Source organism: Myotis daubentonii, chromosome 17 (assembly GCF_963259705.1).
Source record: "Myotis daubentonii chromosome 17, mMyoDau2.1, whole genome shotgun sequence".
NCBI classification, from domain to species: domain Eukaryota; kingdom Metazoa; phylum Chordata; class Mammalia; order Chiroptera; family Vespertilionidae; genus Myotis; species Myotis daubentonii.
The window spans coordinates 50,141,235-50,155,468 of NC_081856.1; the positions used below are offsets into that span (position 1 = coordinate 50,141,235).

The 14,234-nt window shown below is 54.7% G+C and overlaps 1 protein-coding gene across 3 annotated transcripts in view; it reads right to left on the reverse strand.

The window, feature by feature from the left end:
- Positions 1-3,694: 3,694 nt before the first annotated feature.
- Positions 3,695-14,234, reverse strand: part of ADCY8 (adenylate cyclase 8) — a 138,934-nt gene continuing 128,394 nt past the window's right edge. For all 3 annotated transcript variants that reach the window (XM_059672309.1, XM_059672307.1, XM_059672310.1), the window contains 3 exons: positions 7,785-7,877; positions 6,158-6,272; positions 3,695-4,268 (listed from right to left, as the gene is read on the reverse strand). In XM_059672309.1, the coding sequence (XP_059528292.1) occupies positions 3,784-4,268; positions 6,158-6,272; positions 7,785-7,877 (693 nt within the window). In that variant the 3' untranslated portion in view covers positions 3,695-3,783. The remainder of the gene's footprint in view (positions 4,269-6,157; positions 6,273-7,784; positions 7,878-14,234) is intronic.

The following is a 14,234-nucleotide window of genomic DNA, read 5'->3' on the forward strand; positions in this document are numbered from 1 at the left end:
GCACCGCCCACCACTGCGAGGGATGCTGGTCCCTCACAGCCTGCTCTGATCCGCTCCAGAGTGGCTTTCCACACAGGATCCCACCGAAGTGGGAGTGACGTGCCCGCCTCCTGAGGCCCTTTCTACACATGTGGGAAACTGAGGCTCAGAGAGATGAAGTAAACACCCCAGCACTGCAGCCTAGGAGAGGTGGGGCAGCCTTTGACCCCGGGCCCCACTGCCCCTGGGGGCGGATGTGATGGGGATGAAGCAGATACACAGGGGAATCTGACTTCAGCTCAGTCTCCCTTCTTGGTTCATTTTACGGCGTCGCTTAACCTCGCTCAATCCTATTTGCTGCTTCGGCCTCCAATGCTGATTCCAATCAAAGGTCTCGCAGGCCTTTTCTCCAAGATCTTGGGCTCCCAGTAGTGGGCAGCGATGCGGTGCTTGAAATAGCCATCTGGGCTGCCCGCGCTCTCTCCGCATCCTGTGTCCCACACAAGCACATCGCCAGCGCCAGCTCCCAGCCTCCTCGGGGCTCAGGGCAGGCTCTGCCCAGGCTTCCAGTTCCCTGCTGGCCCTCCCTCTCCCCCTCCTCCACAGAAGCTTGGCCACGGGTGAGAAGCCCACCCCCTTCCCTGCTCTGTGGATTGGAAGCTAATGGCATTTCCTCTGCCACTGGCTCCTGCAGAGGGGCTGGTCCCTGCTGCTCTTAGCCGCCTCTGGTAGCAGAGGAGGGAATAAATTACAATGAGGCCAGCAGAGAGTGAACCTAATGAGCAGGACAAGGACTGGAACCCGAGACAGAGGCTTGTGCTAAACCTGTGAGCTCCATAAGCAACACAGAAATGAACGCCCCAGCAAAGCAGGGAGGAGCACAGTCCAGGGCCTGGGCAGCCGGCGGCCAGGAGCCCCTGGGAGATCTACTTCTCTCTGGGGGTGTGGCTCTGGGTCCTGAAGGAGGACCCCAGTGAGGACCCCAAGGACTGGGTGGCTCTGTACCCTTCCCTGCCCTGCCTCCCTCTTGCCCGCGACGCCCACTCAGAAGACTTTTGGAATCCTGTGTCATCTGCACCATGGGGAGACTGGAGTGGGTGTGGGAGCACCGCCCCTCCCTTGTCCCTCTCCAGGCGCCTTGTCAGAGTTCAGGACAGTCACTGTGCCGTGACCTGCTCGGCTCTTGGGCAGCTGAACAAGCCCAAACACAGGTCATGGAGCAGAGAGAGATTTATCATTTTCAGCCAAGAAGGTGCTTATTTCAGCAACAAATTGATAGGTGTGGGGGAGACAGGTCCCAGCTTGCGGTGTCTTCTGTGGGCAGTTGGGGTGGGGGGATGCCCACACTCATCAGAGGCCTCCTGCCACCCACCAGTGTCACCAGAGGGAGGCGAGGGGTCCCTAACGGGGCGGCTTCAACAGTGTCTTTGTCCGGGCCAGTTTGCTTTCCTAGGTTCCTTTAAAAACCCCTCCTCTGTGCAGAGAAGAGAGCGCGTCCCCTAGGCGACAGCTGTGCACCTTCGGGCCTCTGGGTCCCAGGGCGTCTGGGTGGAGGGCAGTGGTTGACTGTTTATCATGCTTCTGGCTGGATCAGCCTTCTCCCCCTGAGGGGAGCCTCTCTCTGTTCAGGAAAATGCCTTGTTGAGAACCTTGGTGTTGAAGGTGAGATATTGGCTGGAGCTCAAGCAAACAAACAAAAACATGACAACAACAAAATGCTCCCTCAGGCTAGCTCTTGGCCGCTTTTAAGCTCATCTCACACCACCCTCACCTCCTCATTCCACTCCAGGGCCCGGCCACACAGGCCTGACCACAGGGCCTTAGCTCCTGCTGCTCCTTTGTCTGCAGGCCCTTCAGTACACTGTCTGCTGACTCCCTTCCTCCCTCCCTGCAGGTATCTGAGAGCTTTTTCTAACTGGCCTCAAGCGCACAGCAGAGCTCTGGCATACGGGAGGTTGCAGTGGAGTAGACGAGATGCTCCGTGATTGCGTGTTGGACGAATAAAGAAGGTTTATGCTCCTTGGCATGAGAAAATGCGAGGAGTTAGATTTTGCTCTTGAAAGGGAGAGGGAGGGGCAGAGGAGGGACCAGGTGGATGGCGGGATGGCCCTTTAAGGGGGAGATAGGTAACAGTCAATCTGAGGGTATTTAGTTATTTCCAGGTCACCCGCTCCTCCATCTCCTCTTTCTAGAATTCAGGAAAGCCTATTGCAGCATGGGTCTATGTACAGATCGTGTGCGTAGGTGTGTGGGTGTGGGAGGGGCGTGTTTGTGTCTGTGAATTGAGAAGAGGCTGAGTTTGTGTCGGTCCAGAGCAGGGGTCTGACGAGGGACTGGGGGTTGGCAGATGCCATGGGGCTTCTATGGGGTTGCCGGCCAAGCTCATTATGGGACAGGGAGGACTCAGTGCGCCCTGGTTACAGGGTGACCCTTGTGCAGGGAGCAGAGGGAGGAGGCCAGAGCCCCCTGCGGAGTCTGCGGAGGGCACAGGAGAGGCAACCGGTCCTGTGTGCCCGGTTCTGGTTCTACTTTGGTTGGTGGATCTTGGCCTGTCTGGGCCTTCATTTTATATACAAAATCAAGACTTAGGATCACATGTGATCTTTAACCTCGTCCTAGCGTTAGTGCTCTATTTTTAGATGGAGTTTTTCAAACAATTATTTTTATTAATTTTGTGAGCCTCCGTTCGCTGGAAAATGAGGATAATCCTCTGTCCCTGAGAGTTGTTGGGAGGCTCAGCTGAGATCATGGTCAGAAGTGGACTTTGAAACTATAAATCTGAAAGTGGTGTTGTTTTTTTAAATATTTTTATTGATTTTAGGAAGGGAGAGGGAGAGAAATATCAACGATGAGAACCATTGCTTGGCTGTCTCCTGCACGCCCCCTACTGGGGATCGAGCCTGCAACCCAGGTATGTGCTTTTGACTGGAATCGAACCTGGAACCCTTTAGTCTGCAGGCCGATGCTCTATCCACTGAGCCAAACCAGCTAGGATTCTTGTTAGGATACTATCCAAATGGGGGTCGTGTGTTAGGAAAAGACCGTGTTTGAATTTCCAAACAGGAACTGATGGCACTGGAGTCACGCTGTCTGTTTTCTAAAAGGTTAAAAGACAAGCGCACAGAGTCCCTCAACCCGCTTTGAAAGCTCACTCAAAAGATGGGGCTGGAGGGGGCAGGATGGTGGCCGGAGGAGCAGCTGATCTGCAATTAATGATTCAAACGGGCACCGGCTGTTCTGCAGGCCTCTGCCCCTGGTGACTCCTCAATAAAATATCAGTTCCTTTGTTTGGAGCTCACACCTAATCCGAGCGCTACACTCTCTCCTGAAAATGCTGGTGGGCCCGGGAGCCAGTGTGAGGAACGCCTGAGGCCTGGAATTAAAACGCCAGGGAAGGGAGTGCCCAGCGCCCCCTCTCGCTGCACCCAGGAGGCAGCCTGAGACCTGGGTCTGCAGTGGCTACTGCGGCCCTGGGAACAGCACCAAGTCTCGCCGGCGCCCTCTGCTGGCTGTTATTTATTATCCCATCGGATCAAGTCTGTTGACATGTCCTGCTCTCACCCAGCTGTGAGCCAGCCTCTCAGGGTCAGGAACTAGGCCTGATGTGTGCTTCTCCGTGAACCTACGTGAGAGATGACCCGTCCACGTTGGTGGCCGAAGAGCAACCCAAATCGTGTCTTCGACCCAGTGCCTTCAAAGACCAGCGAGACCATCCTTGTTCTAAAAAAAATTAAACATTTTTATTAGTATATTTATTTTATATATAAAAGAAATACAAAAAAAAGGAACACAAAGGGTACGCGCTTATGGCAAGTCGGACTTGTCGGGGCCCTCGGCCTGGGCGCCGGGCTCGGGCCCGCCGGGCGTCAGCAGAGTCCGCCGGGCGTAGTGGCCCTTGATGCCCGAGCTGTTGTTCTCGTTGAGGAGCTGCTTCTGCCGCTGCCTGTTGAGGGACTGGACGAGGCCCAGGACCACGGCGGCCAGCGAGTACTGCCCCGGCAGCCTCCTCGGGGGCAGGATGAACGGGTTGGGCTGGACCCTGCCCAGGAGAAAGTACGTCTTGATTTTCCCCTCCTGCTCGCTGATGCCCTTCACGTAGATCTCCCCCCGGTAGTCGAAGGCGAAGCCCTGGTCCTTCAGGATGAGGAACGTCTCCTCCGGGACCTGGATCCTGCCGCTGACCCCCGTGCTGTCCATGCGGCTGGCCAGGTTCACGGTTTTACCCCAGATGTCGTACTGCGGCTTCTTAGCGCCGATGACGCCAGCGACCACCGAGCCGTGGCTGATGCCTGTGGGGGAACCAGAGGAGCAGGAGATGAGAGAAGAGGGATCTACAGCCACGAGGTGGCCACACCCGTCTGGGGTAGTGATCACGAAGGGTGTGATTTCTGCGGGTAGATTCCAGGGTCCAGTTCTGTCTCTCATTAGACATGTGACCTTTGTCACTTACTTAATTGATTTGGATCTGTTTTTTAAAAGAATACATATATATGTATTTTTAGTCTCTCTCTCTCTATATATATAGACTTCAGAGAGGAAGGGAGAGGGAGAGAGAGGTAGAAGCATCAAAGATGAGAGAGAATCATTGATCGGTTGCCTCCTGCACAGCCCCACATGGGGGATTGAACCTACAGCCCAGGCATGTGCCCTGACTGGGAATGGAACCGTGACCTCCTGGTTCATAGGTCAATGCTCAACCACTGAGTTGCACTAGCCAGGCTGGACCTCACTTTTTTATTATCTGTCAAGTGGAAATAATAAAAGGAAGATGAAATGAGATGATATAAGCAAAGCCATTGACATGGTACCTGGCAGCCAGTGGGTGCTCAAGAGAAAAGAATTCATATTCTCCCACGGACGCTGACTTAGCTCAGCCTGTGGGATGCCAGGTTTACCAACACTTGGCGCTGCAATGACTCACCCGAACTCACAGAGCTGGTCACAGTGGACCCACAACTCAGTCCCATTGGGGAAATAATTTTCTGACCCCCGAACTATGCCAGAAGTACCCTGTATCACACCGGGTTGGCCCTGAGCCCAGAGATGTGTCCTGAATTTATGTCGAAGACGCTTTTGCTCAGGCCTAGAGTTCCGCTTTGCTTTCCCGCTCCCATTCTGTAGCCAGTGACTTCAGAAAGGACACGCAAAGTCCAGGGGAGATGTTGGAACAAGCCCCGAATACCCCGTCCATAGATCAAAAACATAAAACGTAATTCCTTTCGGTGCAGGGAACAAAGGCACATGGCGATCCTTAGATCAGACAAGTCAGACATTGGTATTTCTTGTCCTTTTTTTTTTACTTGAAAGCGGCTAAGGGAGCTTGGTATTTGGTAAAATGGCGCAGCAGCGAAGGGATCTAACACCAGGGCTGCAGCAATGATGGCTTTCGTTCGAGTCCTGGCAGCCAGAATGTTGCTGGTCTCGGGACACCCGGAAGCTGCTGCCGGGGCGACATCTGGGCTGTTTGATTTTTAGCCTCCCCCCCCCCCCCCCCGGCTGAGTTTATGCATCTGCAAAATGGGAATGTGGACCAGAGCAAGGGCTTCCTGGTGCTTCAGGAAGAAGACTCAGCAGAGATGCTGAAGAAATTGGCATGTGATACACATGATAAAGGGTGACTATTCACATTGCCGTGACTGCTGCTGCGTTCTTGCTTTGCACAAGGGCGTCTCTAAATCACAGGAAGGGCGAACCGTGCCGCCACGTGAAGTGCCCCAGGCTCTCTGCCTGTCCTGCTGAATCCTCAGGAGCAGACTCCTGCTTTTGCCTGAAGGCATTATCTGGAAGCATCGATACAGTGCCTGCCCGCTTAGCTCGCTTGGGGGCAACGGGGGGGGGGAGTGGGTGGGTGGGGGGAGACAGAAGTCAGAATGAAATGACTGGTGAGCCAGCTGCCTCCCTGAGCAAGGCCTGCGTGGGAGAGAGGTTGCCGCGGTCAAGTGTTCGCTTTGTTCTTCTGCACCCGGGCCAGTGTCCATGCCTGGCCTCCAGCATCTTCGGTGAGAGGCAGCCAGAGAAGCTTGAGCCGACCCTGTCCCCGTCCTCGGCAAGGTCAGGCCAAGCCTGCTGCATTTGCAGGAAAGAGCGTCCCTGGCTCGATACCCAGGCCTGGGAGGGTCCGATGCTACCAGGCCAGGCAGCCCGGGGCCCCCAGTGGCCGCCCGCTGCAGCCACTCACCGATCCGGAGCTCGAAGTTGTTGAACGAGTGCTTGTTGATCTCCTGGATACTCTCCGTCAGGGCGAGCGAGAAGTCGGCCAGGGCGCAGAGGTGTCCCCACTTGTCCTCACATTGCTGGGGGCGAGAGAGGCACGCATTCTAGCAAGCGTGAGCATCGGGCGAGGGGCCTGCCTGGCGTCCTAACCCCACCCCACATCCCTTAGAGGAAGCACCAGGTGTGCGGCTCCTGCACATTCAGGCCCTCCATATCCGCAAACATGGGACCACAGGGGTTTGTATGTGAGAGTAAAATAGGTGTGGATCCTGTCATTCTTCCCAGACCTGCCCCTGTCTATTCAGGCTGGTGGGCCAAGTTCCTGTCCATGCTCACTGGTGTGTGTGTACATTATGTGTAGTGTTGGGGGTGCGTGTATGCATGCATGTATATGTGTGTGTAGGTACATTGTGTGTAGTGTTGGTGTGTGTGTATGTACATGTATGTGTATACACATGCTCCTATGTACATATGTGTAGTGTTTCCACTCTAGGAACTGTGTCTATTTCCTTTGAAGTGCTTCAATCACCAAACTCCAGTAGCCTCTGAGCCTCTCTGAGCCTCGGTTCTGTCATCTGTAAAATGCGCTGAGCACCTTGGCCCTGCCCACCTCACGGGGAGTGGCTGGGATTGAGCTCTGTGCTCTGCTGCAGCCGAGGCTGGCAAACGGGCTCGGTAGAGGGCCAGGCAGCACAGATCTCAGGCTTCGTGGGCCACAATTCTGGTGCAGCTACTCGGCTCGCCATTGTAGTTTGAAAGGAGCCGTGGACAAAATACAAGCAGTGAGTGTGGCTGTGTTCAGTGACATCTGATCTGCAAGCACACGTGACTGGCCAGACCTGGCCGTAGGCTGTCCCAGGGACCCAGCTCTGGAGCGCCAGGCACAGGGACCAGTTCCTAGCATGGTCTTCTTGCCAGACAGTTACCCTGGTAATAGTTCTAGGTGTTTAGTTGGACAGAAAGCAAAGGCGGGATGAGAAGGGATGAGGATTCCTTCTCTGGAGTAACTTAGACTCATGTCCAGGTGACACTGACTGAGGACCTGCCAGGGGCAAGGCCTTGCGTGGGAGCATGACATTATCGCGGGTGGCTCGTCCACTAACCCCGCCTGGTGGATGTTGGTGTTCCCGCTTAACATGAGTTCCTGGCACACAGGCCACATTCAAAAGAGCAGGAGCTATTGTTATTCTTGTTGTTATTATTATTACATGCTACTTTTGGTCATGAGTTTGGAGGGGAAAACAAAAGCAAGAACAAAAAACAAAACAAAACAGGCTAGGATCAGGGGGTTAGCAACACCGACAGCTAATCATAATCAGGGAACTGCTGGCCCTGATTTTGTTCATCACATGAACAGAGAGGTTCATAAGGAAGCCAAGAGGGTTCTCAGTCATGAAGAAGCGTCAGTCCATCCGGTGGACTCTGCTTAGCTCAAGAGCAACATGCGTCACACAACCAGAGTATCCGGTTCATGGGATGTTCTCCCTAACCCTCCCCTGCCTCCTGGTGATGGCAGCCTCACTGCCTAAGGCAGTGTGACAATACTGAGGCCCCTGCCAGAGGTTGTGGCTGAGTCCCAAGAGTTCCCTTACCTGCTTTTCAGGTGACAGGCCTGAGACAGCCATGTAGGTGCTGCCAATGGTCTTGATCTTTTCAATGTCTTGAAACCGGTCTTCGCCGAGCAGCTGAAACAGACCAGGCAACGGTGTTAGTCCTGGTGTGTGTTCCCCCAGCAGCCCGGGGGTCCTGAGACCAGCCCCCTGGCTCACACTGAAGATGCCCTCTGACCGGCCATTCAGAGAGCCAGCATATGTTTATTGAACACCTGCTAAGTGCCAGACGCCGGGATGGGCGTGACCAGATACTCACTAAGGATAGGTCTATTGCTATGAATCTTCAAAATAGACAAAGCTACCTTGTTAATTTGAAGAAGAAATCACAAATGTCCCGCAGTCCATCAACACATCCTTTTGGCTCTATTTTTAACATGTGTTTGGAACCCTTCTCTGCCAGCTCCCTGGTCTAAGCCCCTGGTAGCGTATACCTTGTTTCTGTATCGCCGTAACTTACCAGCTCCTGCCCTTACCCTACATGCCCAGCATGGACATCAGAGACATCCCATTCAAATGTGCACAACCCTCCTGTGGCTGCCCCTTCCACTCAGGGTCAAAGTGAGTCTTCCCTGAGACCTTCGGTCCTCCCGTGCCTGGTCTCCTCGCTCACTTTGCTCCAGCCACACCAGCATCCTTGCTGATCCCCACGAGCCAGGCTTGCTTCTGCCTCAGGACCTTTGCTTTGCTGTCCCCCCAGTGGGATAGTCTTCCCCCCAAGGTAGGCTGCTCCTCCCTCACCTTCTTCAAGTCTTTCCTCAAATGTCATCCCACTGGGGTCTTGCTGACCACCCCATCCAAACTGAACACAACATCCCATCCTGGGGGCCACCTACATTATAAGATAAGGAAGCCGAGAGGAACTGGCAAAGGAGACTGGTGGAGAGCTGACAGTGCAGCGAAAATAAAGACACGAGTTGGCAGAAGACAAGAGAGGAAAAAGGTGCCCCAAGAGGGGAGGCGCAGTCTCCCAGGTCAAATCCTGCTGATGGGCTCACCGCCACCCCGCCACCCCCTGCCACTCCCGCCACCTCATGCGATCTCTTGTTTCATGGCTTCAACAGTCTCTTTCCTGAAGACTCCAGATGTATGCGTCCCCCTTGACCTTTAGACTCTTCTACACATTTGTAAGCGACACCCCAGTTAACAGTCTAATAGGCACCTCTCATTGGCCATTCTCAAAGCCACACCCTCGGTCTTCTGTACCCACCAGCCATCTTGATTAATGGGGCCTCCATTTTCCCAGATGTTCTGGAAAAAACCTCACAGCCCACACCGACTCTGTCAGAAGTGCCATGGCTCCGCCTTCAGAGATCCCTGACTCCATCTGTCCCACTGCCTCTGCTGCCCAGGCCACCCATCCACGCGGCCGGCCCTAGCCCAGGAGCCAAGTTCACAACAGACCCATCCCCAAGTGTGAACTCTGGCCTCTTACTTCCTCGTGTTGGCAGCTCTTTGATGTAACTCCTGGTTCTCCAGCTCTTTGCCTCCCTTTAACCTTGTAATATCCTCAGGGTCTCCTGCCAGCCTGGGAGTGGGGGCGGGCAGGCAGATGGAGAGACGTGGTGGGGTATCTACATACCATGTTGCTATAGGCATCCTCTCAAAATTAAACTGGAGCTGAGAACTTTGGAAAATTCCAGCTCCAGAGAAACTGTTCTGGGGAACACGGAAAACAGGCAGGTGCTTTTGTGATTTGCTTTAGTGTGTGTGTGTGTGTGTGTGTGTGTGTGTGTGTGTGTAGCAGCCTTTGTTCATTACTTTTGTGTCTTGAGCTGAAGAGAAGCCTCTGCTCTGAGCTTTGCCCTGGCTGAGCGTCTGCCAAGTGCGCCCGGGCAGCCTGCCTGTCCTCAACCCGAGGCCGTGACTGACAGGTGCCCTCAGACACCAAAGCAGCTTTGGTCTGCGAGCAGCCCTTCCTTCGGCTGTTAATACTGCAGCCCAGAGATCTTGGCATGCCCTGGGCTGCCCACCTCCCTCCCCAGCCTCCTGCAGGGAGGAGACTCCCCCCATCTCTCTTCTCTTCAGAACTACTTGGCTGAGGGCCAATCTCAGGCCCAGGCAAAGCCACCTCCCCTTCTGAAGTCGGTTAGGAGGCAGCAAGAGTCTTCATTATTTCATTCAGTATCCACGCAGCACACTTATCTACTGTACAGCTAAGAGCATCTGCGGGCATAATGGGTTCCTAATCGCCTCTTTATTAATTCACTCATCTGCGTGGCACAGGGAGATGCAAGGGGACTCCTCAGCCTTGGCCGGCAGGGGCTGTGGGAGAGGGATGGCACTGCTGCAGACCCAGCCTTGGAGCATGTGCTCCGTGCAAGGCCCTGCTTTCCCCTGAGCCTGGAAGGAATTGGCAGGCTCTCAGGTTCCTGTGGCAACTGCTCAGCGAGAGGAGCAGTGAGCCCCCGGGCGGGGCAGGTGGGCCTTGGGCTCAGCCAGGGCAGAACTTGGAGGGCCGCTTTAGACCCAAAGAAATGAGGCACATCTAGGTCACCCAAGGAGAGTGCACAGCGCTTTGGGGTTTGCAAGCCAGGAAATGTCTTCTTCCTCATGGACAACATTCTCTTTCCTCTTCCTCCTTCTCTGACCTTTCTCTTGGACTTCCTCCCCTCCCCCCTCCCCTCTCCAAAGCCCCCGTTCTAAAGATGACAGCCTCCTGGACCAATCCCCTCCCTTAGTCTCACCAGCTTCCCTCTGCAAACAAACACCCGTCTCTACCACTAGGGGCGCTGTCCTCTCTCTCAGTTTTTGGGAAGACTGCAGGGTGTTTACAATTTAGGGAACAGAAGTGAGCATTTAGTTCAGATTTATGTTTTGCAATTTAAAAACATGCTAGTGAGCCTTTCAGGAGATGGGGTGCTGTGGAGTTGAAAATTGAACAGAGCCTGAAGTCTCAACCTTCAGTCAGATGATTGTTAATGGAGCTATTTCTATTTTTTTACTTGAGAGGATGTTTTGGATGGTACTAGTCCTTCACCACCTTCCTATTAGCCAGCTGGTTTCTGTCTCCCATTATGTAAGTAGTTAATAGAGCATCCGTTATGAGCATGTCTTATATTCTAGGCACCGTGCTAGCGCTGGGGATGTCCCGGGATCCATGAGAGTATGCTTTCTATCTGCCTGGCATGGAGGATGGGAATAAAGGTGCTGTTACCATGGAGTCGCCTTCCACCCCCCCCCCCCACATCTCGAGGTCCCTGTACCGTACACTTACCACTGACTCCTTGTGCCAAGACAGCTCTTGGCCACCCTGTCTCTCAGTGGACTGTGAAGCCCCAGAAGGCAGGAAGTGATTGTTTCACTTATCTTGATCCCACCCCCATCCCTAGGACATCTGAAATGGCCATTGTTGAGTTTATGGTCACAAAACCAGAACCATGAAATGCCCCTTAAGTAGGAAATAGTGCAACACAACGATTAGAAACCAAAACAGTACAGGGCATCTGCGCTCCAGTCCTGGCGGTGCCATTTTAATGGTGTGTGGCCTGGACACTCTTGGTGCTTCCGAGGCCCAGTTTTTCTTATGTTTAAAATGAAGGCTAGCCTTGCTGGTGTGGCTCAGTGGCTGAGCGTCAACCCATGAACCGGCAGGTCACAAGCCCGGGTTGTGGGCTCGATTCCCAGTGGGGGGATGCAGGAGGCAGCCTATTGGTGATTCTCTCTTATTATTGACTAGGGGCCTGGTGCACGAAATTCGTGCACTGGGTGTGTGTGTGTGTGTGTGTGTGTGTGTGTGTGTGTGTGTGTGAGGGGAGAATCCCTCAGCCCAGCCTGCCCCCTCTCACATACTGGGAGCCCTCAGGCGTTTACCCCCATCACCCTCCAATCACAGGATCGGCCCCTTGCCCAGGACTGATGCCTCTGACAGAGGGTGATGGGGGTCTACGCCTCTGACAGAGGCTTCAGGCCTGGGCAGGGGACCCTCATTTCCCCCATCACTGGCTCTGCCCCTTGCCCAGGCCTGATGCCTCAGCCAGAGGCGTAGACCCCCATCACCCTCCGATCACCTGATCGGCCCCTTGCCCAGGCCTGACGCCTCTGCCAGAGGTGTCAGGCCTGGACAGGGGACCCCCATCTCCCCCTGATCACTGGCTCTGGCCCCCGCCCAGGCCTGAGGCCTCTGGCCCAGGAATCATGCCTGGGCAGGGGACCCCCATCTCCCTCTGATCGCTGGCTCCACCCCCCGCCCAAGCCTGACGCCTCTGACCCAGGCTTCAGGCCTGGGCAAGGGGACCATCATATCCCCCCAACCCCCGGCTCCGCCCTCCACTCAGGCCTGATGCCTCGGCCAGGGGAGTTGACCCTCATCACCCTCCGATCACCAATCACCAGATCGGCCCCTTGACCAGGCCTGAGGCCTCTGGCAAAGGTGTCTGGCCTGGGCAGGGGACCCCCAGCTCCCCGCGTTGCAGGCTCCGCCCCTGCCCAGGCCTAACGCCTCTAGCTGAGGCGTCCGGCTCGGGCAGCGGGGACCCACAGCTACAGCAGCCCAGCGATCGTGGGCTTCGCTTTAGGCCCAGGCAAGGGACCCCTAGCTCCCGGGACTGCCAGCTTCGACCGTGCCCAGCTCCCATCGCTGGCTCCACCCCTACTTCCTGCTATCACTGGCCAGGGCGGAACAGGCACCTGATTCTCCGATCATGGCTGGGGGGCAGGGCAAAGGCGGCCCCAGGGCCGCCTTTGCCCTGCCCCCCAGCTCTTAGCTCCCCCCTGGGTTTCCGATCACTGTCAGTGGCAGGGGGCTTCTTCCTGCTTTCCCTTTTGCCTCCCTGCATTGTGCCTACATATGCAAATTAACCACCATCTTGTTGGCAGTTAACTGCCAATCATAGTTGGCAGTTAATTTGCATAGAGCCCTGATTAGCCAATGAAAAGGGTATCGTCGTACGCCAATTACCATTTTTCTCTTTTATTAGATAGGATGTTTCTATCTCTCTCCCTCTCCATTCCTCTCTGAAATCAATAAAAATATATTAAAATGAAGGCTAGCGATTCCTATCCTGTGGGTTTGGTGCGGAATATTGAAAATGGCAACGTGATAAACGCCTATAGAAATTTAACGGAATGGGTGTCTGCCCAGAACTAAGTGGCTAGTGGGGGAGGAAGACGTGTACACTGAGGGCTTCAGGCTCTGTGGCGGAAGGTTTTTTGAGTATAAGTTTTTCATTGGAAAAGGAGCGACAATATTTACCTGGCTGGGGGGGATTAGAAGAGGCGTCACAAGTAGGGTGGGGGTTGAATTGACTGTTAAATGACTATTAGGTTTCCCTCTGGCATGGAGTCCAGGGAGGGAGGAGGGTGTGGAGAGGAGGGAATAATCTCTGGGCAGAAGGAGCTGTGAGTGGAACATCTAGGTGGGCCCGGTGGCTTGTAGGTAGCTAGACGGTGCTGGACGGGTGGCATGTAGTGGCAGGTAAGGCTGGAGATGGCACAGGGACAGTACGTGCAAAGCCTCAGGTGACCTGAGGAGCTGGCAAAGGGGAGCCACTGAAAGGTTTTGGGTGTCAAAGGGATATGACAGAGTTCTTCTGCCTTTGGTCATTGCCGATGGTGAGATGCAGGAGGGACAGCAGTTAGGAGATAATATGGCTCAGAGCAAGACTAGGAAGAAGGGATCCACGGGACTCAGGAGCCAGAAGGAATGTGGGGACAGGGAGGACCGTGTCCAGGTCATGTAGGAGGTGCTGTTGGTGGCCCACCCAGACCCACTTTACGGGGCCACCCTGCAGAATGCCCTGAGGGCTGGCTGCTGTATGCTTTTTTGGAGACTTGCCCAGGCTGGTGAAGCCCCCTGGCTGGAAATGCTGGTAGGTTATGCACCCCCCTGGGGCAGCCCACAGCTGATGGCTGACCATTGCCGAGGTGCAAAACCTGGCCCCCTTGCCTCAGTGGGAAACAGCTCCGTGGTACACTTGTCCTCCTGGGCTCCCCGGGGATGGAAGGAGAAGGCCCACTCTTGCCCAAATCTGTGGCTGTGAATAAAGTGCAGCGCGAGCCCCCTCTGCTCCCCCATGTTAGGTGTTCTTCACACTCACGGAGGCTGGACAAAGGAAGTCCTGTCTCGAGTGTGCTCATCCTGTGTTCAGGTCTCTGAGCAAACGCCAATTGATGGTTTTGCCTTTGGCACTTTGAGCAGATGGAGAAATGTCCCCATCAGTGCCCAGTTGCTGTGACGCTGGTGCCTGAGTAGCCTTGGTTTTGCCATTTGCTAGCTGTGTGACGCTGGGTTAAATTACCTAGCCTCTGAGGCTTGTGTTCTTGCTCCCCCTCCCCCTCCCCCAGTGAGAAACAATGGCATTGATCTCGTGATAATTGTGATGATTAGATCAGATGACACATGTTTGTGTTTATAGTGCAGCCTGGAATTCTGTAATGGTCATGGCTCAATGACTCACATAATGCTGTGACCACAATGATGGCCACTGTGAT